This window comes from Haliotis rubra, unplaced genomic scaffold, assembly GCF_003918875.1.
Source record: "Haliotis rubra isolate DU_JTF1 unplaced genomic scaffold, ASM391887v1 Scf368, whole genome shotgun sequence".
Lineage (NCBI taxonomy): Eukaryota > Metazoa > Mollusca > Gastropoda > Lepetellida > Haliotidae > Haliotis > Haliotis rubra.
Window position 1 is genome coordinate 734070 of NW_025767044.1, and position 24635 is coordinate 758704.

A 24635-nucleotide genomic window follows, 5' to 3' on the forward strand; every position below is an offset into this window, starting at 1 on the left:
ATCACTTTAAATGTACCATACATATATATATAGCTCGGGATCAGAATATTTCATGTAGTGTTTCGTATCAAGCTCAGAGCCAAATAAAGTTTAAAGCATAATACATGAGATAAACATGGATAGTAATTCTTTGTGGGGCAGAAACTCATATTCTTTTAAGTGATTGGCGATTCAGGTAGTTTAGATTATTTGGAGACTGTCGGACTGACACTGAAAGAGAGAAATGTCAGTTTATTCTCAGATATTTCAATCAAAGGAGGATCAAATTCATGATGTAGTTCTCTTCTTTCCTGTTATGAACATGAACATCCCTGTTGACTTTTAGTCAATGTTCACATCTTTGCAGCTCCAGGTTTGGACATTCATGTAGATATTTTCAACGTCAACTTCTTCAGGAACTGAAACAGAATCGATTAACATGTACAGTCATCAATTGTCGCATTAAAGTAGACACTATATATACAATCAATCAATCGTTCACTCAATAAAGTTTTTGTTGTTTTATATCTTTTATTATTCATAGACACTTTTACGTGTATAGATTAATAACAGAAATTTGATAATTAATATAATGTCGACCATGTCAAATTATGCGATATCATATTCACTAATTTAGCAAACAACTGGTAGCTGAATGCGGTTTCATGATAGTAATCGCTCATATTGTTTTTGCCTGCCTTTGAAACTGTGTACGCATCTGATGGAGGTGAGGTGAAATTGGGTTTAACGTCGTGCTTGAGAATATTTCGCTCTATATGAAGACGTGCGTGCGTGTATATGTGTATGTGCAGATGCTTGTACTAGCCCAGACTGAAGCTGGTTTTATAGTGCTAGCCTGCACTGAGATACCATGCCGCAGTGAAGCACATGGTCACCCACTCAGACACATTATACTGACTGACCCGACCAGTCCTTGTTGTACCCATTAATGCCGAGCGCCAGGCAGGGACCAACAAGTACCATATTTTAACGTCTTTTGGTATGACGCGGTCGGGGATCGAACTCCGCGACCTTCCGCTCTCCCGGGCGGACGCTCTTACCACTACACCACGGAGGCGGTCGCATCTGATGGAAACCTTTTTCAAATCACCCAACATTTCGTCACGCTGGTTTGTATATTTATCTTAACATAATGTAATAATATAACCTAAGGGACTTAGATGACACTGCAGTAATCTCGATTAAATGTACTGCAGTTTTGCCACCATATATATCGAAGAATTCAAATATAAAATGGGATGCATTGATAGATTTGCTACAAAGGTCCTGACAGACTAGAAGTTTTCTTGAACCTCACCAAATCCTTTGGTTCTGGTAAATGTTTTCCTCCTGTTCCCCATCAGCATCTTCTTCTTCCTGTCGATCATCTCCTTGACAGCATCATAGATGAACACATACTGCTTCTGGAATCATGGAATATCGGTGCAATTATGACAATAGTCATATCCTTTTAAAAGGGACTCAATCTGTTTAAATGAAAAGTTTAACCCCTAATCTTCTCCTGTGGTTTGTGTTTGCATCTGAGAGAAGCAAATCTCTCACCCTTCAAAATTCCAGGTTACCAATTAAGAAGAAACAGGAATGTGGAGAACGTTCACAAACATGTACGCACCAATACTGGTCAGTAGATTTAAATCCCACACAACCTACTCATTAGAAGTCGTTCTGCTGCTTACTGTTTCAGCGTCTTGTTGATAGTGAGCTGAGTGTACTGCTCAGCGTACATTGATCTGCTTTGGCGAAAACCAATTGAAGGGCCTTAAAATAGCAAAGTTGATGTACGGGGGATAACTCTCGTTTCATGTCCGCAGACGATAAATTGTTCAGAACAAGTTGGTCACATTCATATTCAGCCGAGAGAACAGTCGAGACAAACGGTAAGGATAATATTCTAGTTTTCCACACATATAGCTGATTATTGTACTTGTAATTGCAAGAGGTTTGTTCCTGTTGGCTTGCCATAAGTTCTCGAATGCCACTGTTTATATGTTCAATACCTTGTCACGAGCAAACATAACAGGTCAGAGGCAGGTCCACTTATTTGAAAAGGATGAGTGCTCTTGATATAATGATTGATGGCGCAGTTGAATGTCAGAAATGAAGTTATTAATAATATTTTACCTCTGACTGGACCATGAATGGTCGATTGTTACGCATCTTGAGTACGTATGAGAAGATGTCGACCTCGTCGTCAATGTCGCAGTTGTCGATCACCTGGATAAAGTAGTCCACGCACAAGTACGTCCCGGTCCTTCCCACTCCAGCGCTGGAATATATGTGTGATTATTTCTTTTGCAGTATTTAACAGAAACTATTCGAATTAGGTCTTGTACATTCACCAGATGATTTGGGTGATGCACGATGCAAAGGAATTACATTTGCAAACGTAACAGGAAAAGGAAATTATTTCAGGAGTGATCATGAGTGTACTGGGGTTATTGTTGATCATCACAGTCTATTTCTGAGCCACTAATGACATTATTCTCATCATTCTCTCTACACTAACCTACAATCTCATCCAGCTCAAAGAAAACATTTCTATAAGGCATATAAGAGATATACACGTTCACCTGGCTTTGTCGTAAGTTTCTGCCCCTATGAGGGAACAATCTGGATTTCATGTTAGACTTTATAAACCATTTTTATATTTATTTTCTCATGAGTAAATTTAGTGATAATGTTACAAGATACTTCCAAATTAACCTTCCAAATGCCTGGACCTTGGTGCTATCTAAATCTAAGCCATGTATCCATTCAGGAATATCAATTCTGACCTGCAGTGGACCAACATCGGCCCCTCGTCTGTCGGCTTCAGCTCTGCACGGACGTAACGTGCGAAGTCGATGACGTCGCCTTCATTGAGGTTGGCGTTGTAGTCGTGCCACCCGGGCAAGAAGAAGTGTTTCACGTTCCGCGTTTCGTTACCCTGAAACAGTTTAAAGTTTTCTACAAGAGCTCGAACACTGAAACAATTAATAATGGCCCATATTCCTTGATCAACTCGAGTAGAATCTCTTGAACAGTTAACTGACAAAACCCAGCTCATATCAAATTAAAAGATGATATCATATACATCTGTAAAACATGAAAAGAAGTAATGAGCGTTATAATCCCGAATCATTAGTCATTTACATCGTAGTACGATACTACCCATATCTACAATATATCGAATTATGAATTCTGATCATAAAACAACAATGGAGGTTCTGCATTTTTTTTCTGCTTCGAATTATCCAGAAAGGCATACATTTCTATCAAAGGACCACCGATATAATGTGGCTAGCACGGGTAAATATGGTCCTGTGGTAACAATAATGCAGGTTCGAGGTGACGGGTAATGAGCGTTTTATTTATCACTTTACAAATTACGAGGTGAAATGGGTGAGAATGTATTTTTACAATACTGTCCCGAGTTTGGGTTGCTGGTTGGTACGAGCCTTTCATATGACACTTTTCAAGTGTTTTTACTACGAGGGTAACAAGCGATGTATGTGGTTCGAGGTTATACAATATAATCCCTAGTTCGCTGTTTTACGCCCACTGAGAGGTATTTTATCATCTTCAAAGATCTCCACTGATGGCGTAACAAGCGATGTATATAACTCTTTCCTAACTGTAAGTTAAATGTCAAATGTGTGACAAGCTGTATTTGCAATACTATTATCGGTTCGTGTTAACAGGGGTAAGAAGCGGTGTGCATAACACTGTCCCATGTTCCAAGTTGGATGGTTGGCAATACATGTTCACATTTTACCACATAGCTTTCACATAGCTTTCGGCCGTGGAAGCCGTGCCAATTTATAGAGGGGTACACAAAGTCCACAGTCCAGACTACCAGGTGTTCCGACTTCCATTTGCATGTTGCTGAGCGGGTTATTCGGTTGACTTTGTGTGCTGGCGATTAGGTGCCTGACTCTGAGGGTGTGGGTCCGAATCGCGGATGGGACTCAACCCAACAAAAGTACTAGATTCTGTACTTTACTAAGAAAGTGTAATCCCAAATATAACATATGTTACATGTCCACAAAAGCTTCCGTTTTTAAGTGGTGCTGAAGTGGATATTTGAACCTATTCAAGTTTCTAAACTACACGGGTAACAAGTGATGTGTATAACCTTCACTGTATGTTTGTGTACGTGCATGCGTGTGTACGTGTGTGTAACACGTCAGATTAGGTTCTACACTCTGTGAGTGTTGGTTCAATTTCCCAAATGGAACCCAAATTACGTACAAGAATCCGTACGTAAAGTGTAATCCCAAATACGTCATGTAATGAAACTGTTTCAACTTACCAACGAGAGCTTGAAGATCATAATGGTGTATTTGCTGAGAGGCGACATGTTGATCAGTTCAACAACCAGGTCGCCATACTGACACGGGGCGTTCATGTCTTCGGGCCAGTACATGTCCAACTTCCTCTACACAAAGGCAATATACCGAGTGCCATCATTATCTCCCTTAATGATCAATGTTAATTTGTTGTTCATGATATGCTAGCACAGATATGGCATAACATTGCCCTTCGGTGATATTATTGCAGCTGTTTGCTCTGATCATAATAACTAACACGTTCTGCTTGCCGATTTTCGTTTTACTGCAGTAGCCGACGCATTGTTATCAATATTTGTTCATCGCGTCTCAAACGTTCAAGACGTCGTTCCAGTAATAGACTGACTGGGCTGATGTCGCCAGTTAAGATGCAAACTCATATTTATTCAACAGTATCGTAATAGGAAGTAGTCTGTCCTACAAACAAATATACCCAAATTAATGTAACCCATGCACGTCTAGAATGTGTGCCAAGTCTGGATTACCACAGTTTCAGAAGAAAATGACTGGGCTCCGTTTTATTGTATTTTATTTTAATTTTAAAAACATTTTTCTGTCAAATAATTTCATTTCATCGACTAGCTGTTTGTCATGTGTTACCTTCGTTAAGTAATATGCAAAGTTTCTCGCCAGTGATAGGGACTAACAGTAATTCAGTACGAACAGAAAACCAGTAGTTCCTCGTAGCTGGTTGTAACTATGCAAGGACTAATGATAACCAAGTCTAGAGGTACACACCACTCCGTTCTCCGTCAGTCCAGTCAGCATGACTATAATGGGACCTTCTGTTCCCAGATCATCCTCCAGAAGTCCACAGTGGTTTGTGACAAGGGTCCCTGCGAGCCGATGTACTCACGGGGGGAAGTGTAGCCCTGTGAACATACGTCAGGATGAATACTATAATATTCAACATGGACTAGTCTTCTTTCCCTCTGTGGGATTGTTTGCCTATGTTTCAACTGGGAGCGATGCTTGTTAGGCAGTGTGGCAGTAGATGTGTGACTATTTGCTTTCAGGAATCCATGAATCTTTCTCATACAAAGATTAGATCCTTGCATTGACGGAATATGTACCTGATGCTACCGCTTCATATATTTTATGTCACATATTATCATTTCGGTGTCAATGTTTTATGCTTTTCGGGGCTAATTTCAACACTGCGATGTTTAAAAGTCACCGATCCTTTAAACCATCCGTGTTGTTTTAATGTGTTTCTCATCTCCAGCCTCCGCCAGTAACAGAATGAACGGGCGAAAAAATACAAATATATACCCAAAAAACTATATGTAACCTTTTTCATTGTGTAACTTATTTTATAAAAATTTTGAATATTAGATTCCACGGTAATAGTGCTGAGACTTTAAATAAGTTATGGAGAAAATCCAGTCGCTTGCTTCGGAAACATATTCTAAAAAATCTTAAAGATAGGTCAATGTACGTACAGGGATGTAGTTGGCGTTGATGTAGTCAGAACATTCATCCTCATCAAGGGGAAGCAGCTTCACCCGTGAGTGGTCATCTACAACATGAACTCTTAGATATTATTTCACCACTTTGTCATCGATAAGACACTGGCAGTAGAAACTGTGTTGTAAGTGTCAGTGCCAACAAAGTATTATAAATTATTTCTGCTGTCATGGCCTGATTTGAGCGGTTGTCAACAGCGGTGAGAGGATCATTCAAAAGGAGTTTTATAATATTTAGTTATCTTAGTTGTCTAGCCTTGTTAATAAATGTAAATCCATGGACGGCTTCATCATTAGTGAAGTGATTGGAAAAAATTCTGGCTGGCCCACTGTGACCATATCAGATCAACATAATAGCAATTCGTGGCCTTTTTGAGCTGATTGGTTTCTAATCTAGTTGCATCGATTTTTAACCACGTTCCAACACTATCCTGAACTATGACAATATTCTGTGAACTATTCTGACGCACATTATTCGAACACGTATTAACTATTGCTTTGTTTTTTTCTGGTCAGTAATATTATTACTTTGGTCCAGCTTAGTGTGAAAGGAAAACCCGAGAGATAGAGGTATTCGACGTATTTTAGACACACATAAGATATGCTGAAACCTGGAACCACAATAAGAGCGGGCAAGGATTTGAACCCATACACTTTTGCCGGCCGTTGTAACAAACTGAATACATGATCAGACACGCATTTTATCCGATATTCGAGCTACCTGCAGCTTGTAGGTATTGTATTAAGCCGCTTAGTGCACAATTTTCGTTATATCAGGGCGGTTAACTCTAGAGAAACTCTAGAAACGGGCGTGTACCCATGTGGGTAGGTAAAAATTAATAGTTTAAATGATAATTTCGAAAAAGTAATAAATGAGATTGAGATCTTGCACACGTCTCTAAGGTAAAAATTAATTGCTTAAATGATAATTTCAAAAAATAAAAAATGTGAGACTGAGGTCCTTAGACTTGTACTGTCCGCTTATCTAGACTTGCCTCTTTAAAGGATAGAATTACTATACATCCATGGGCTAAGGATTCAGTACAGTCTTGGAGCAAGGCTATCATGTTGGTATTGACGAGCAAACACTTTATACTGTAAGTTAGTCTGATATACAGACCCTGAAACAAATATATCCAAGGAAGCCCACGCAAGTCTAGAAAATGTGGCAAGTCTAGATTTCCAAAGCTTCAGAATGATGAAAATCTCGGGGATCCTTTTCACTATATTTATTTTTTTTACTATGAACTTTTTATCTGTAAAATATGTTCATTCCAGAGCCTAGTTGTTAGTTTAACTGCAGGGCATCACATCACCAACAAAACAGAATCCTGGCATGAATAAATTTATAAGGTACGTAAGAACAATTTCCGTACATTCCGGCACGTCATACGACACGCAACCCTAGCTGTTCTTGTGAGTAATTCTCAGGGTATATTATCCACGGATTGTTATTATGGAACACAATCAAATCACCAGCGATGAAGGCATTGTTAACTGGAAACACGTCTTCTTCATCGCTTAGTGGAACCGACATTGATAGTATTGTATACCTGCCGTTCAGCACAATGTGCTATGTATATTTACCAGGCAGTGTACCTTTGGTAGAAATGATGTAATTCATGTAGCATGCTGACGAGATGAAGAATAAGGAACTCGTGATACACTGAGCACCCTTTCGTCTGACAGTTATGTTCCGCTTATGATATCCACTTACACGCCATAATGTTGACGTATCGGTTCTTGGATCTGTTGCCGACCAGCACTGCATGCTCGGCCGGATGCTTCACTGTGGCAGCGGCGAGTTGCTACAACAGAACAAGACACACACGGCATGAGGATGCTATGTCAGAAACATGTACGGTATTTGCTGCTATATCTGATCTATCTATATCTGATACTAGAACAGTGACACAATTATACACATGTGGAACTGTTATTTTAACCGTGGATGTTTCTCATTTTGGAACATAAGTCACTTTCCCTTTTTATAAGTCTGCCTCAAAGGGAGACAACTGTTGAGGTAGCAGGGCCAAGTTTATGAGTAAACCTTGTAGATAGATGTTTTAGCAATCAGCAAAATTAACATGACTTGTACGACGAACATTGTACCCGAATATCACACTCGCAATGGGCACGACAATGGTGGCTCTAACCTGCCAGTCTAATATAATCACGTCACTATAACCTTTGAATAGATATTTTAAAGGTTACATTACCTTCCATTCTGAGGTAAAGAGTAGCTTTGAATCCTTGTATAAATCCTTCACAATCTCGTGGAAATCCGTGATCTTTCTAGGCCTGGTGAGAAATAACAATATATATCATACATAAAAATGACATCAACACAAGTTAAAAAAACATTCTTCGTAGAAATGATTGAAAGATGTAACAGTAACACAAGACGAACCTGTAGATTCACTCTGTATAGCAGGTGATTCATCAGCAAACAGTTGTATTGCTTATAAACGACATACATGTGCAAGGAGACAAAACTTATAATTGACAGTGCTTGAAATCAATTCTTATACATATGTCATTTACAGGTTTTATCCAAAATAACATAGATTAGATAACGTTTAAAATCGAATTGGTATTTTTGTCTATGTAGGACAGGTCACGGGATCTGGAAATTTTAAGTCGCAGTATGTATGTTTGGGAGCATGCTGCGGGGAAGGTATGTCAGAATCTTACTTCAGTATGAATATTCTCCGGTTGTACATTAATACATCCACGAGGCGAGGGTAGGTTGTCCTGCTCTTAGATGATATTGCTGTGTCTTACACAGGTACACTAAGCATCTCTCTGAAATGCCGAGCCAAGCGTTTGGCTCCGGTTCAGTCCACGCAAACTGACAGTGGCTTTTCGCCAGGGCCGATGTGGGTTTAGGGCAGGGGAGTGCGGCAGTTCTACACCTCAACCGCGGTAAGTTTGCGGTACAATTCCATCAACCACGCGGTCTTCTTATCACGCGTCAGTGGCCTTGTTACCGGAAGTGCTGACGATTGATGCCATCTGCCCTCTGAGCCAGCACATCGCCCCGATTTCGTTTGTGTATCTGTTACACAGCTGACACACCAGGGGGCGGAGTGTATATTTGGGTGTATGTTGATATCTATGTGTAGATGTGTTGGCCTCATTTTCTTGTACGGAATTAGTGGTGTACCTCTCATATTTGTTAACATACACACAAGGGTCGCTGTCTGTACGTAATGAATTTGCGGTTTAGTAATTGTTTTGGTATTCATGTGACCTTGAAACAGGTATATGAAGGTTTATTGTTATGAAAAATGCACTCAATTACAATCACACATACACACAAATACACACACACACACACACACACAATCACTCATTCATAAATCATTAATTGCATTCCTTGGTAAATGTTTCATATTGGTAACGCGGTGTTTAAACTATATATTCCAGTTAGTATGATTCATCTATATCAAGTATCTAAACTTACAGGGTCTTATCGACACTTTCCTCGACCTCATGTTGAGACTCTTCGTCGTCGTCGTCACTGTCCTCACTCTTCCTGCAACAGCAAGAGAAATTGTCCTCATGGGTATATAAGTCATTATTGCCTTTTCTCTCCTCATCTCGCTTGAGATAAGGTTCTATTTATTGCGTGTCCCAGGATCGTGTGATCATGCCCCGAATTACAACGACATGGCTGTTTAGTGCTATATTTACTTCCTATCCAAGGATCGTGTGATCATGCCCCGAATTACAACGACATGGCTGTTTAGTGTTATATTTACTTCCTATCCCAGGATCGTGTGATCATGCCCCGAATTACAACGACATGGCTGTTTAGTGTTATATTTACTTCCTATCCAAAGATCGTGTGATCATGCCCCGAATTACAACGACATGGCTGTTTAGTGTTATATTTACTTCCTATCCCAGGATCGTGTGATCATGCCCCGAATTACAACGACATGGCTGTTTAGTGTTATATTTACTTCCTATCCCAGGATCGTGTGATCATGCCCGAATTACAACGACTTTTCTGTTTAGTGTTATATTTCCTTCCTATCCAGGATCGTGTGATCATGCCCCGAATTACAACGACATGTCTGTTTAGTTTTATATTTCCTTCCTATCCAAGGATCGTGTGATCATGCCCCGAATTACAACGACATGGCTGTTTGGTGTTATATTTACTTCCTATCCCAGGATCGTGTGTTCTTGCCCCTCATTACAACGAGATGGCTGTTTAGTGTTATATTTATTTCCTATCCAAGGATCGTGTGATCATGCCCCAAATTACAACGACTTTTCTGTTTAGTGTTATATTTACTTCCTATCCCAGGACCGTGTTATCATGCCCCGAATTACAACGACATGGCTGTTTAGTGTTATGTTTACTTCCTATCCAAGGATTGTGTGATCATGCCCCGAATTACAACGACATGGCTGTTTAGTGTTATATTTACTTCCTATCCAAGGATAGTGTGATCATGCCCCGAATTACAACGACATGGCTGTTTAGTGTTATATTTACTTCCTATCCAAGGATCGTGTGATCATGCCCCGAATTACAACGACATGGCTGTTTAGTGTTATATTTACTTCCTATCCCAGGATCGTGTGATCATGCCCCGAATTACAACGACTTTTCTGTTTAGTGTTATATTTCCTTCCTATCCCAGGATCGTGTGATCATGCCCCGAATTACAACGACATGTCTGTTTAGTTTTATATTTCCTTCCTATCCAAGGATCGTGTGATCATGCCCCGAATTACAACGACATGGCTGTTTGGTGTTATATTTACTTCCTATCCCAGGATCGTGTGTTCTTGCCCCTCATTACAACGACATGGCTGTTTAGTGTTATATTTATTTCCTATCCAAGGATCGTGTGATCATGCCCCAAATTACAACGACTTTTCTGTTTAGTGTTATATTTACTTCCTATCCCAGGACCGTGTTATCATGCCCCGAATTACAACGACATGGCTGTTTAGTGTTATATTTACTTCCTATCCAAGGATTGTGTGATCATGCCCCGAATTACAACGACACGGCTGTTTAGTGTTATATTTACTTCCTATCCAAGGATAGTGTGATCATGCCCCGAATTACAACGACATGGCTGTTTAGTGTTATTTTTACTTCCTATCCAAGGATCGTGTGATCATGCCCCGAATTACAACGACTTTTCTGTTTAGTGTTCTATTTATTGCCTGTCCCAGGATCGTGTGATCATGCCCCAAATTACAACGACATGGCTATTTAGTGTTATATTTACTTCCTATCCCAGGATCGTGTGATCATGCCCCAAATTACAACGACTTTTCTGTTTAGTGTTATATTTATTTCCTATCCAAAGATTGTGTGATCATGCAACGAAATACAGCGACATGTCTGTTTAGTGTTATATTTACTTCCTATCCAAGGATCGTGTGATCATGCCCCGAATTACAACGACATGGCTGTTTAGTGTTATATTTCCTTCCTATCCAAGGATCGTGTGATCATGCCCCGAATTACAACGAGATGGCTATTTAGTGTTCTATTTATTGCGTGTCCCAGGATCGTGTGATCATGCCCCGAATTACAACGACATGGCTGTTTAGTGTTATATTTACTTCCTATCCCAGGATCGTGTGATCATGCCCCGAATTACAACGACATGCCTGTTCGGTGTTATATTTACTTCCTATCCAAGGATCGTGTGATCATGCCCCGAATTACAACGACTTTTCTGTTTAGTGTTCTATTTATTGCGTGTCCCAGGAACGTGTGATCATGCCCCGAATTACAACGACATGGCTATTTAGTGTTATATTTACTTCCTATCCCAGGATCGTGTGATAATGCCCCGAATTACAACGACTTTTCCGTTTAGTGTTATAGTTACTTCCTATCCAAGGATCGTGTGATCATGCCCCGAATTACAACGACATGGCTATTTAGTGTTATATTTCCTTCCTATCCAAGGATCGTGTTATCATGCCCCGAATTACAGCGTCATGGCTGTTTACTGTTATATTTACTTCCTATCCCAGGATCGTGTGATCATGCCCCGAATTACAACGACACGGCTGTTCGGTGTTATATTTACTTCCTATCCAAGGATCGTGTGATCATGCCCCTAATTACAACGACATGGCTGTTTAGTGTTATATTTACTTCCTATCCAAAGATTGTGTGATCATGCCCCGAATTACAGCGACATGTCTGTTTAGTGTTATATTTACTTCCTATCCCAGGATCGTGTGATCATGCCCCGAATTACAACGACACGGTTGTTCGGTGTTATATTTACTTCCTATCCAAGGATCGTGTGATCATGCCCCGAATTACAACGACTTTTCTGTTTAGTGTTGTATTTATTACGTGTCCCAGGATCGTGTGATCATGCCCCAAATTACAACGACATGGCTATTTAGTGTTATATTTCCTTCTTATCGGGATCGTGTGATCATGCCCCAAATTACAACGACTTTTCTGTTTAGTGTTATATTTACTTCCTATCCAAGGATCGTGTTATCATGCCCCGAATTACAACGACATTGCTGTTTAGTGTTATATTTACTTCCTATCCAAGGATCGTGTGATCATGCCCCGAATTACAACGACTTTTCTGTTTAGTGTTATATTTACTTCCTATCCCAGGATCGTGTCATCATGCCCCGAATTACAACGACACGGCTGTTCGGTGTTATATTTACTTCCGATCCAAGGATCGTGTGATCATGCCCCAAATTACAACGACATGGCTATTTAGTGTTATATTTACTTCCTATCCCAGGATCGTGTGATCATGCCCCGAATTACAACGACTTTTCTGTTTAGTGTTATATTTACTTCCTATCCAAGGATCGTGTTATCATGCCCCGAATTACAACGTCATGGCTGTTTAGTGTTATATTTACTTCCTATCCAAGGATCGTGTGATCATGCCCCGAATTACAACGTCATGGCTGTTTAGAATTATATTTACTTCCTATCCAAGGATCGTGTGATCATGCCCCGAATTACAACGACTTTTCCGTTTAGTGTTCTATTTATTGCGTGTCCCAGGATCGTGTGATCATGCCCCAAATTACAACGACATGGCTATTTAGTGTTATATTTCCTTCTTATCCCAGGATCGTGTGATCATGCCCCAAATTACAACGACTTTTCTGTTTAGTGTTATATTTACTTCCTATCCAAGGATCGTGTTATCATGCCCCGAATTACAACGTCATGGCTGTTTAGTGTTATATTTGCTTCCTATCCAAGGATCGTGTGATCATGCCCCGAATTACAGCGTCATGGCTGTTTACTGTTATATTTCCTTCCTATCCCAGGATCGTGTGATCATGCCCCGAATTACAACGACACGGCTGTTCGGTGTTATATTTACTTCCTATCCAAGGATCGTGTGATCATGCCCCTAATTACAACGACATGGCTGTTTAGTGTTATATTTACTTCCTATCCAAAGATTGTGTGATCATGCCCCGAATTACAGCGACATGTCTGTTTAGTGTTATATTTACTTCCTATCCCAGGATCGTGTGATCATGCCCCGAATTACAACGACACGGTTGTTCGGTGTTATATTTACTTCCTATCCAAGGATCGTGTGATCATGCCCCGAATTACAACGACTTTTCTGTTTAGTGTTGTATTTATTACGTGTCCCAGGATCGTGTGATCATGCCCCAAATTACAACGACATGGCTATTTAGTGTTATATTTCCTTCTTATCCCAGGATCGTGTGATCATGCCCCAAATTACAACGACTTTTCTGTTTAGTGTTATATTTACTTCCTATCCAAGGATCGTGTTATCATGCCCCGAATTACAACGTCATGGCTGTTTAGTGTTATATTTACTTCCTATCCAAGGATCGTGTGATCATGCCCCGAATTACAACGACATGGCTGTTTAGTGTTATATTTACTTCCTATCCAAGGATAGTGTGATCATGCCCCGAATTACAACGACATGGCTGTTTAGTGTTATATTTATTTCCTATCCCAGGATCGTGTGATCATGCCCCGAATTACAACGCCTTTTCTGTTTAGTGTTCTATTTCATGCCTGTCCCAGGATCGTGTGATCATGCCCCAAATTACCATGACATGGCTATTTAGTGTTATATTTACTTCCTATCCCAGGATCGTGTTATCATGCCCCGAATTACAACGTCATGGCTGTTTAGTGTTATATTTACTTCCTATCCCAGGATCGTGTGATCATGCCCCGAATTACAACGACACGGCTGTTCGGTGTTATATTTACTTCCGATCCAAGGATCGTGTGATCATGCCCCTAATTACAACGACATGGCTGTTTAGTGTTATATTTACTTCCTATCCAAAGATTGTGTGATCATGCCCCGAATAACAGCGACATGTCTGTTTAGTGTTATATTTACTTCCTATCCCAGGATCGTGTGATCATGCCCCGAATTACAACGACACGGTTGTTCGGTGTTATGTTACTTCCTATCAAGGATCGTGTGATCATGCCCGAATTACAACGACTTTTCTGTTTAGTGTTGTATTTATTACGTGTCCCAGGATCGTGTGATCATGCCCCAAATTACAACGACATGGCTATTTAGTGTTATATTTCCTTCTTATCCCAGGATCGTGTGATCATGCCCCAAATTACAACGACTTTTCTGTTTAGTGTTATATTTACTTCCTATCCAAGGATCGTGTTATCATGCCCCGAATTACAACGTCATGGCTGTTTAGTGTTATATTTACTTCCTATCCAAGGATCGTGTGATCATGCCCCGAATTACAACGACATGGCTGTTTAGTGTTATATTTACTTCCTATCCAAGGATCGTGTTATCATGCCCCGAATTACAACGACATTGCTGTTTAGTGTTATATTTACTTCCTATCCAAGGATCGTGTGATCATGCCCCGAATTACAACGACTTTTCTGTTTAGTGTTATATTTACTTCCTATCCCAGGATCGTGTCATCATGCCCCGAATTACAACGACACGGCTGTTCGGTGTTATATTTACTTCCGATCCAAGGATCGTGTGATCATGCCCAAATTACAACGACATGGCTATTTAGTGTTATATTTACTTCTATCCCAGGATCGTGTGATCATGCCCCGAATTACAACGACTTTTCTGTTTGGTGTTATATTTACTTCCTATCCAAGGATCGTGTTATCATGCCCCGAATTACAACGTCATGGCTGTTTAGTGTTATATTTACTTCTATCCAAGGATCGTGTGATCATGCCCCGAATTACAACGTCATGGCTGTTTAGAATTATATTTACTTCCTATCCAAGGATCGTGTGATCATGCCCCGAATTACAACGACTTTTCCGTTTAGTGTTCTATTTATTGCGTGTCCCAGGATCGTGTGATCATGCCCCAAATTACAACGACATGGCTATTTAGTGTTATATTTCCTTCTTATCCCAGGATCGTGATCATGCCCCAAATTACAACGACTTTTCTGTTTAGTGTTATATTTACTTCCTATCCAAGGATCGTGTTATCATGCCCCGAATTACAACGTCATGGCTGTTTAGTGTTATATTTGCTTCCTATCCAAGGATCGTGTGATCATGCCCCGAATTACAGCGTCATGGCTGTTTACTGTTATATTTCCTTCCTATCCCAGGATCGTGTGATCATGCCCCGAATTACAACGACACGGCTGTTCGGTGTTATATTTACTTCCTATCCAAGGATCGTATTGATCATGCCCTAATTACAACGACATGGCTGTTTAGTGTTATGTTATTTACTTCCTATCCAAAGATTGTGTGATCATGCCCCGAATTACAGCGACATGTCTGTTTAGTGTTATATTTACTTCCTATCCCAGGATCGTGTGATCATGCCCCGAATTACAACGACACGGTTGTTCGGTGTTATATTTACTTCCTATCCAAGGATCGTGTGATCATGCCCCGAATTACAACGACTTTTCTGTTTAGTGTTGTATTTATTACGTGTCCCAGGATCGTGTGATCATGCCCCAAATTACAACGACATGGCTATTTAGTGTTATATTTCCTTCTTATCCCAGGATCGTGTGATCATGCCCCAAATTACAACGACTTTTCTGTTTAGTGTTATATTTACTTCCTATCCAAGGATCGTGTTATCATGCCCCGAATTACAACGTCATGGCTGTTTAGTGTTATATTTACTTCCTATCCAAGGATCGTGTGATCATGCCCCGAATTACAACGACATGGCTGTTTAGTGTTATATTTACTTCCTATCCAAGGATAGTGTGATCATGCCCCGAATTACAACGACATGGCTGTTTAGTGTTATATTTATTTCCTATCCCAGGATCGTGTGATCATGCCCCGAATTACAACGCCTTTTCTGTTTAGTGTTCTATTTCATGCCTGTCCCAGGATCGTGTGATCATGCCCCAAATTACCATGACATGGCTATTTAGTGTTATATTTACTTCCTATCCCAGGATCGTGTTATCATGCCCCGAATTACAACGTCATGGCTGTTTAGTGTTATATTTACTTCCTATCCCAGGATCGTGTGATCATGCCCCGAATTACAACGACACGGCTGTTCGGTGTTATATTTACTTCCGATCCAAGGATCGTGTGATCATGCCCCTAATTACAACGACATGGCTGTTTAGTGTTATATTTACTTCCTATCCAAAGATTGTGTGATCATGCCCCGAATAACAGCGACATGTCTGTTTAGTGTTATATTTACTTCCTATCCCAGGATCGTGTGATCATGCCCCGAATTACAACGACACGGTTGTTCGGTGTTATATTTACTTCCTATCCAAGGATCGTGTGATCATGCCCCGAATTACAACGACTTTTCTGTTTAGTGTTGTATTTATTACGTGTCCCAGGATCGTGTGATCATGCCCCAAATTACAACGACATGGCTATTTAGTGTTATATTTCCTTCTTATCCCAGGATCGTGTGATCATGCCCCAAATTACAACGACTTTTCTGTTTAGTGTTATATTTACTTCCTATCCAAGGATCGTGTTATCATGCCCGAATTACAACGTCATGGCTGTTTAGTGTTATATTTACTTCTATCCAAGGATCGTGTGATCATGCCCCGAATTACAACGACATGGCTGTTTAGTGTTATATTTACTTCCTATCCAAGGATCGTGTGATCATGCCCCGAATTACAACGACATGGCTGTTTAGTGTTATATTTATTTCCTATCCCAGGATCGTGTGATCATGCCCCGAATTACAACGCCTTTTCTGTTTAGTGTTCTATTTCATGCCTGTCCCAGGATCGTGTGATCATGCCCCAAATTACCATGACATGGCTATTTAGTGTTATATTTACTTCCTATCCCAGGATCGTGTTATCATGCCCCGAATTACAACGTCATGGCTGTTTAGTGTTATATTTACTTCCTATCCCAGGATCGTGTGATCATGCCCCGAATTACAACGACACGGCTGTTCGGTGTTATATTTACTTCCGATCCAAGGATCGTGTGATCATGCCCCTAATTACAACGACATGGCTGTTTAGTGTTATATTTACTTCCTATCCAAAGATTGTGTGATCATGCCCCGAATTACAGCGACATGTCTGTTTAGTGTTATATTTACTTCCTATCCCAGGATCGTGTGATCATGCCCCGAATTACAACGACACGGCTGTTCGGTGTTATATTTACTTCCTATCCAAGGATCGTGTGATCATGCCCCGAATTACAACGACTTTTCTGTTTAGTGTTGTATTTATTGCGTGTCCCAGGATCGTGTGATCATGCCCCGAATTACAACGACATGGCTATTTAGTGTTATATTTACTTCCTATCCCAGGATCGTGTGATCATGCCCCGAATTAAAACGACTTTTCTGTTTAGTGTTATATTTACTTCCTATCCAAGGATCGTGTGATCATGCCCCGAATTACAACGACATGGCTGTTTAGTGTTATATTTACTTCCTATCCAAGGATAGTGTGATCATGCCCCGAATTACAACGACATTGCTGTTTAGTGTTCTATTTACTTCCTATCCCAGGATCGTGTGATCATGCCCCGAATTACAACGACTTTTCTGTTTAGTGTTATATTTACTTCCTATCCCAGGATCGTGTGATCATGCCCCGAATTACAACGACACGGCTGTTCGGTGTTATATTTACTTCCGATCCAAGGATCGTGTGATCATGCCCCAAATTACAACGACATGGCTATTTAGTGTTATATTTACTTCCTATCCAAGGATCGTGTGATCATGCCCCGAATTACAACGACTTTTCTGTTTAGTGTTATATTTACTTCCTATCCAAGGATCGTGTTATCATGCCCCGAATTACAACGTCATGGCTGTTTAGTGTTATATTTACTTCCTATCCAAGGATCGTGTGATCATGCCCCGAATTACAACGTCATCGCTGTTTAGAATTATATTTACTTCCTATCCAAGGATCGTGTGATCATGCCCCGAATTACAACGACTTTTCTGTTTAGTGTTCTATTTATTGCGTGTCCCAGGATCGTGTGATCATGCCCCAAATTACAACGACATGGCTGTTTAGTGTTATATTTCCTTCTTATCCCAGGATCGTGTGATCATGCCCCAAATTACAACGACTTTTCTGTTTAGTGTTATATTTACTTCCTATCCAGGATCGTGTTATCATGCCCCGAATTACAACGTCATGGCTGTTTAGTGTTATATTTACTTCCTATCCAAGGATCGTGTGATCATGCCCCGAATTACAACGACATGGCTGTTTAGTGTTATATTTACTTCCTATCCAAGGATAGTGTGATCATGCCCCGAATTACAACGACATGGCTGTTTAGTGTTATATTTACTTCCTATCCAAGGATCGTGTGATCATGCCCCGAATTACAACGACTTTTCTGTTTAGTGTTCTATTTATTGCGTGTCCCAGGATCGTGTGATCATGCCCCAAATTACAACGACATGGCTATTTAGTGTTATATTTCCTTCTTATCCCAGGATCGTGTGATCATGCCCCAAATTACGACTTTTCTGTTTAGTGTTATATTTACTTCCTATCCAAAGATCGTGTGATCATGCCCGGAATTACAACGACATGGCTGTTTAGTGTTATATTTACTTCCTATCCAAGGATAGTGTGATCATGCCCCGATTTACAACGACATGGCTGTTTAGTGTTCTATTTACTTCCTATCCCAGGATCGTGTGATCATGCCCCGAATTACAACGACATGGCTGTTTAGTGTTATATTTACTTCCTATCCAAGGATCGTGTGATCATGCCCCGAATTACAACGACTTTTCTGTTTAGTGTTCTATTTATTGCGTGTCCCAGGATCGTGTGATCATGCCCCAAATTACAACGACATGGCTATTTAGTGTTATATTTCCTTCTTATCCCAGGATCGTGTGATCATGCCCCAAATTACGACTTTTCTGTTTAGTGTTATATTTACTTCCTATCCAAAGATCGTGTGATCATGCCCGGAATTACAACGACATGGCTGTTTAGTGTTATATTTACTTCCTATCCAAGGATAGTGTGATCATGCCCCGATTTACAACGACATGGCTGTTTAGTGTTCTATTTACTTCCTATCCAGGGATCGTGTGATCATGCCCGAATTACAACGACATGGCTGTTTAGTGTTATATTTACTTCCTATCCAAGGATAGTGTGATCATGCCCCGAATTACAACGACATGGCTGTTTAGTGTTATATTTACTTCCTATCCAAGGATCGTGTGATCATGCCCCGAATTACAACGACTTTTCTGTTTAGTGTTCTATTTATTGCGTCCCAGGATCGTGTGATCATGCCCCAAATTACAACGACATGGCTATTTAGTGTTATATTCTCCTTCTTATCCCAGGATCGTGCGGATCATGCCCCAAATTACGACTTTTCTGTTTAGTGTTATATTTACTTCCTATCCAAAGATCGTGTGATCATGCCCGGAATTACAACGACATGGCTGTTTAGTGTTATATTTACTTCCTATCCAAGGATAGTGTGATCATGCCCCGATTTACAACGACATGGCTGTTTAGTGTTCTATTTACTTCCTATCCCAGGATCGTGTGATCATGCCCCGAATTACAACGACATGGCTGTTTAGTGTTCTATTTACTTCCTATCCCAGGATCGTGTGATCATGCCCCGAATTACGACTTTTCTGTTCAGTGTTCTATTTCTTGCGTGTCCCAGGATCGTGTGATCATGCCCCAAATTACCATGATATGGCTATTTAGTGTTATATTTACTTCCTATCCCAGGATCGTGTTATCATGCCCCGAATTACAACGTCATGGCTGTTTAGTGTTATATTTACTTCCTATCCGAGGATCGTGTGATCATGCCCCGAATTACAACGACTTTTCTGTTTAGTGTTGTATTTATTGCGTGTCCCAGGATCGTGTGATCATGCCCCGAATTACAACGACATGGCTATTTAGTGTTATATTTACTTCCTATCCCAGGATCGTGTGATCATGCCCCGAATTACAACGACTTTTCTGTTTAGTGTTATATTTACTTCCTATCCAAGGATCATGTTATCATGCCCCGAATTACAACGTCATGGCTGTTTAGTGTTATATTTACTTCCTATCCAAGGATCGTGTGATCATGCCCGGAATTACAACGACTTTTCTGTTTAGTGTTATATTTACTTCCTATCCAAGGATAGTGTGATCATGCCCCGAATTACAACGACATTGCTGTTTAGTGTTATATTTACTTCCTATCCAAGGATCGTGTGATCATGCCCCGAATTACAACGACTTTTCTGTTTAGTGTTGTATTTATTGCGTGTCCCAGGATCGTGTGATCATGCCCCAAATTACAACGACATGGCTATTTAGTGTTATATTTCCTTCTTATCCAAGGATCGTGAGATTATGCCCCAACTTACAACGACTTTTCTGTTTAGTGTTATATTTACTTCCTATCCAAAGATCGTGTGATCATGCCCGGAATTACAACGACTTTTCTGTTTAGTGTTATATTTACTTCCTATCCAAGGATACTGTGATCATGCCCCGAATTACAACGACATGGCTGTTTAGTGTTCTATTTACTTCCTATCCCAGGATCGTGTGATCATGCCCCGAATTACAACGACTTTTCTGTTTAGTGTTCTATTTCTTGCGTTTCCCAGGATCGTGTGATCATGCCCCGAATTACAACGACATGGCTATTTAGTGTTATATTTCCTTCTTATCCCAGGATCGTGTGATCATGCCCCGAATTACAACGACTTTTCTGTTTAGTGTTCTATTTCTTGCGTTTCCCAGGATCGTGTGATCATGCCCCGAATTACAACGACATGGTTGTTTAGTGTTATATTTACTTCCTATCCAAGGATCGTGTGATCATGCCCCGAATTACAACGACGACATGGCTGTTTAGTGTTATATTTACTTCCTATCCAAGGATCGTGTTATCATGCCCCGAATTACAACGTCATGGCTGTTTAGTGTTATATTTACTTCCTATCCAAGGATCGTGTGATCATGCCCCGAATTACAACGACATGGCTGTTTAGTGTTATATTTACTTCCTATCCAAGGATAGTGTGATCATGCCCCGAATTACAACGACATTGCTGTTTAGTGTTATATTTACTTCCTATCCAAGGATCGTGTGATCATGCCCCGAATTACAACGACTTTTCTGTTTAGTGTTCTATTTATTGCGTGTCCCAGGATCGTGTGATCATGCCCCAAATTACAACGACATGGCTATATAGTGTTATATTTCCTTCTTATCCCAGGATCGTGTGATCATGCCCCGAATTACAACGACTTTTCTGTTAAGTGTTATATTTACTTCCTATCCAAAGATCGTGTGATCATGCCCGGAATTACAACGACATGGCTGTTTAGTGTTCTATTTACTTCCTATCCAAGGATAGTGTGATCATGCCCCGAATTACAACGACATGGCTGTTTAGTGTTCTATTTACTTCCTATCCCAGGATCGTGTGATCATGCCCCGAATTACAACGACTTTTCTGTTTAGTGTTCTATTTCTTGCGTGTCCCAGGATCGTGTGATCATGCCCCAAATTACCATGACATGGCTATTTAGTGTTATATTTACTTCCTATCCAAGGATCGTGTTATCATGGCCTGAATTACAACGTCATGGCTGTTTAGTGTTATATTTACTTCCTATCCAAGGATCGCGTGATCATGCCCCGAATTACAACGACATGGCTGTTTAGTGTTATATTTACTTCCTATCCAAGGATAGTGTGATCATGCCCCGAATTACAACGACATGGCTGTTTAGTGTTATATTTACTTTCTATCCAAGGATCGTGTGATCATGCCCCGAATTACAACGACATGGCTGTTTAGTGTTATATTTACTTCCTATCCAAGGATCGTGTGATCATGCCCCGAATTACAACGACTTTTCTGTTTAGTGTTCTATTTATTGCGTGTCCCAGGATCGTGTGATCATGCCCCAAATTACAACGACATGGCTATTTAGTGTTATATTTCCTTCTTATCCCAGGATCGTGTGATCATGCCCCGAATTACAACGACTTTTCTGTTTAGTGTTCTATTTCTTGCGTTTCCCAGGATCGTGTGATCATGCCCCGAATTACAACGACATGGCTGTTTAGTGTTATGTTTAGTTCCTATCCAAGGATAGTGTGATCATGCCCCTAAATACAACGACATGGCTGTTTAGTGTTATATTTACTTCCTATCCAAGGATAGTGTGATCATGCCCCTAATTACAACGACATGGCTGTTTAGTGTTATATTTCCTTCCTATCCAAGGATCGTGTGATCATGCCCCGAATTTACAACGACTTTTCTGTTTAGTGTTATATTTACTTCCTATCCAAGGACCGTGTTATCATGCCCCGAATTACAACGTCATGGCTGTTTAGTGTTATATTTACTTCCTATCCAAGGATCGTGTCATCATGCCCCAAATTACAACGACTTTTCTGTTTAGTGTTATATTTAATTCCTATCCAAAGATCGTGTGATCATGCCCCGAATTACAACTACATGGTTGTTTAGTGTTATATTTACTTCCTATCCAAGGATCGTGTGATCATGCCCCGAATTACAACGACATGGCTATTTAGTGTTATATTTACTTCCTATCCCAGGATCGGGTGATCATGCCCCAAATTACAACGACTTTTCTGTTTAGTGTTATATTTACTTCCTATCCAAAGATCGTGTGATCATGCCCCGAATTACAACGACATGGTTGTTTAGTGTTATATTTACTTCCTATCCAAGGATCGTGTGATCATGCCCCGAATTACAACGACGTGGCTGTTTAGTGTTATATTTACTTCCTATCCAAAGATTGTGTGATCATGCCCCGAATTACAGCGACATGTCTGTTTAGTGTTATATTTACTTCCTATCCAAGGATCGTGTGATCATGCCCCGAATTACAACGACACGGCTGTTCGGTGTTATATTTACTTCCTATCCAAGGATCGTGTGATCATGCCCCGAATTACAACGACTTTTCTGTTTAGTGTTGTATTTATTGCGTGTCCCAGGATCGTGTGATCATGCCCCAAATTACAACGACATGGCTATTTAGTGTTATATTTCCTTCTTATCCCAGGATCGTGAGATCATGCCCCAACTTACAACGACTTTTCTGTTTAGTGTTATATTTACTTCCTATCCAAAGATCGTGTGATCATGCCCGGAATTACAACGACTTTTCTGTTTAGTGTTATATTTACTTCCTATCCAAGGATACTGTGATCATGCCCCGAATTACAACGACATGGCTGTTTAGTGTTCTATTTACTTCCTATCCCGGGATCGTGTGATCATGCCCCGAATTACAACGACTTTTCTGTTTAGTGTTCTATTTCTTGCGTTTCCCAGGATCGTGTGATCATGCCCCGAATTACAACGACATGGCTATTTAGTGTTATATTTCCTTCTTATCCCAGGATCGTGTGATCATGCCCCGAATTACAACGACTTTTCTGTTTAGTGTTCTATTTCTTGCGTTTCCCAGGATCGTGTGATCATGCCCCGAATTACAACGACATGGTTGTTTAGTGTTATATTTACTTCCTATCCAAGGATCGTGTGATCATGCCCCGAATTACAACGACATGGCTGTTTAGTGTTATATTTACTTCCTATCCAAGGATCGTGTTATCATGCCCCGAATTACAACGTCATGGCTGTTTAGTGTTATATTTACTTCCTATCCAAGGATCGTGTGATCATGCCCCGAATTACAACGACATGGCTGTTTAGTGTTATATTTACTTCCTATCCAAGGATAGTGTGATCATGCCCCGAATTACAACGACATTGCTGTTTAGTGTTATATTTACTTCCTATCCAAGGATCGTGTGATCATGCCCCGAATTACAACGACTTTTCTGTTTAGTGTTCTATTTATTGCGTGTCCCAGGATCGTGTGATCATGCCCCAAATTACAACGACATGGCTATATAGTGTTATATTTCCTTCTTATCCCAGGATCGTGTGATCATGCCCCGAATTACAACGACTTTTCTGTTAAGTGTTATATTTACTTCCTATCCAAAGATCGTGTGATCATGCCCGGAATTACAACGACATGGCTGTTTAGTGTTCTATTTACTTCCTATCCAAGGATAGTGTGATCATGCCCCGAATTACAAACGACATGGCTGTTTAGTGTTCTATTTACTTCCTATCCCAGGATCGTGTGATCATGCCCCGAATTACAACGACTTTTCTGTTTAGTGTTCTATTTCTTTGCGTGTCCCAGGATCGTGTGATCATGCCCCAAATTACCATGACATGGCTATTTAGTGTTATATTTACTTCCTATCCAAGGATCGTGTTATCATGGCCTGAATTACAACGTCATGGCTGTTTAGTGTTATATTTAC

At 40.3% G+C, this 24635-nt stretch overlaps 2 protein-coding genes across 2 annotated transcripts in view; one reads left to right on the forward strand and one right to left on the reverse strand.

Moving 5' to 3' along the window:
• Window positions 1–24635, forward strand: part of LOC124285731 (probable beta-D-xylosidase 5) — a 152364-nt gene that overhangs the window by 20698 nt on the left and 107031 nt on the right.
• LOC124285740 (tyrosine-protein phosphatase 10D-like) overlaps window positions 1275–24635 on the reverse strand; it is a 99289-nt gene continuing 75928 nt past the window's right edge. The window contains 10 exon segments of the mRNA XM_046722013.1: window positions 1275–1403; window positions 2122–2266; window positions 2775–2926; window positions 4292–4417; window positions 5067–5107; window positions 5110–5200; window positions 5771–5847; window positions 7512–7602; window positions 8014–8095; window positions 9261–9332. Coding sequence (XP_046577969.1) covers window positions 1275–1403; window positions 2122–2266; window positions 2775–2926; window positions 4292–4417; window positions 5067–5107; window positions 5110–5200; window positions 5771–5847; window positions 7512–7602; window positions 8014–8095; window positions 9261–9332 — 1006 coding nt within the window.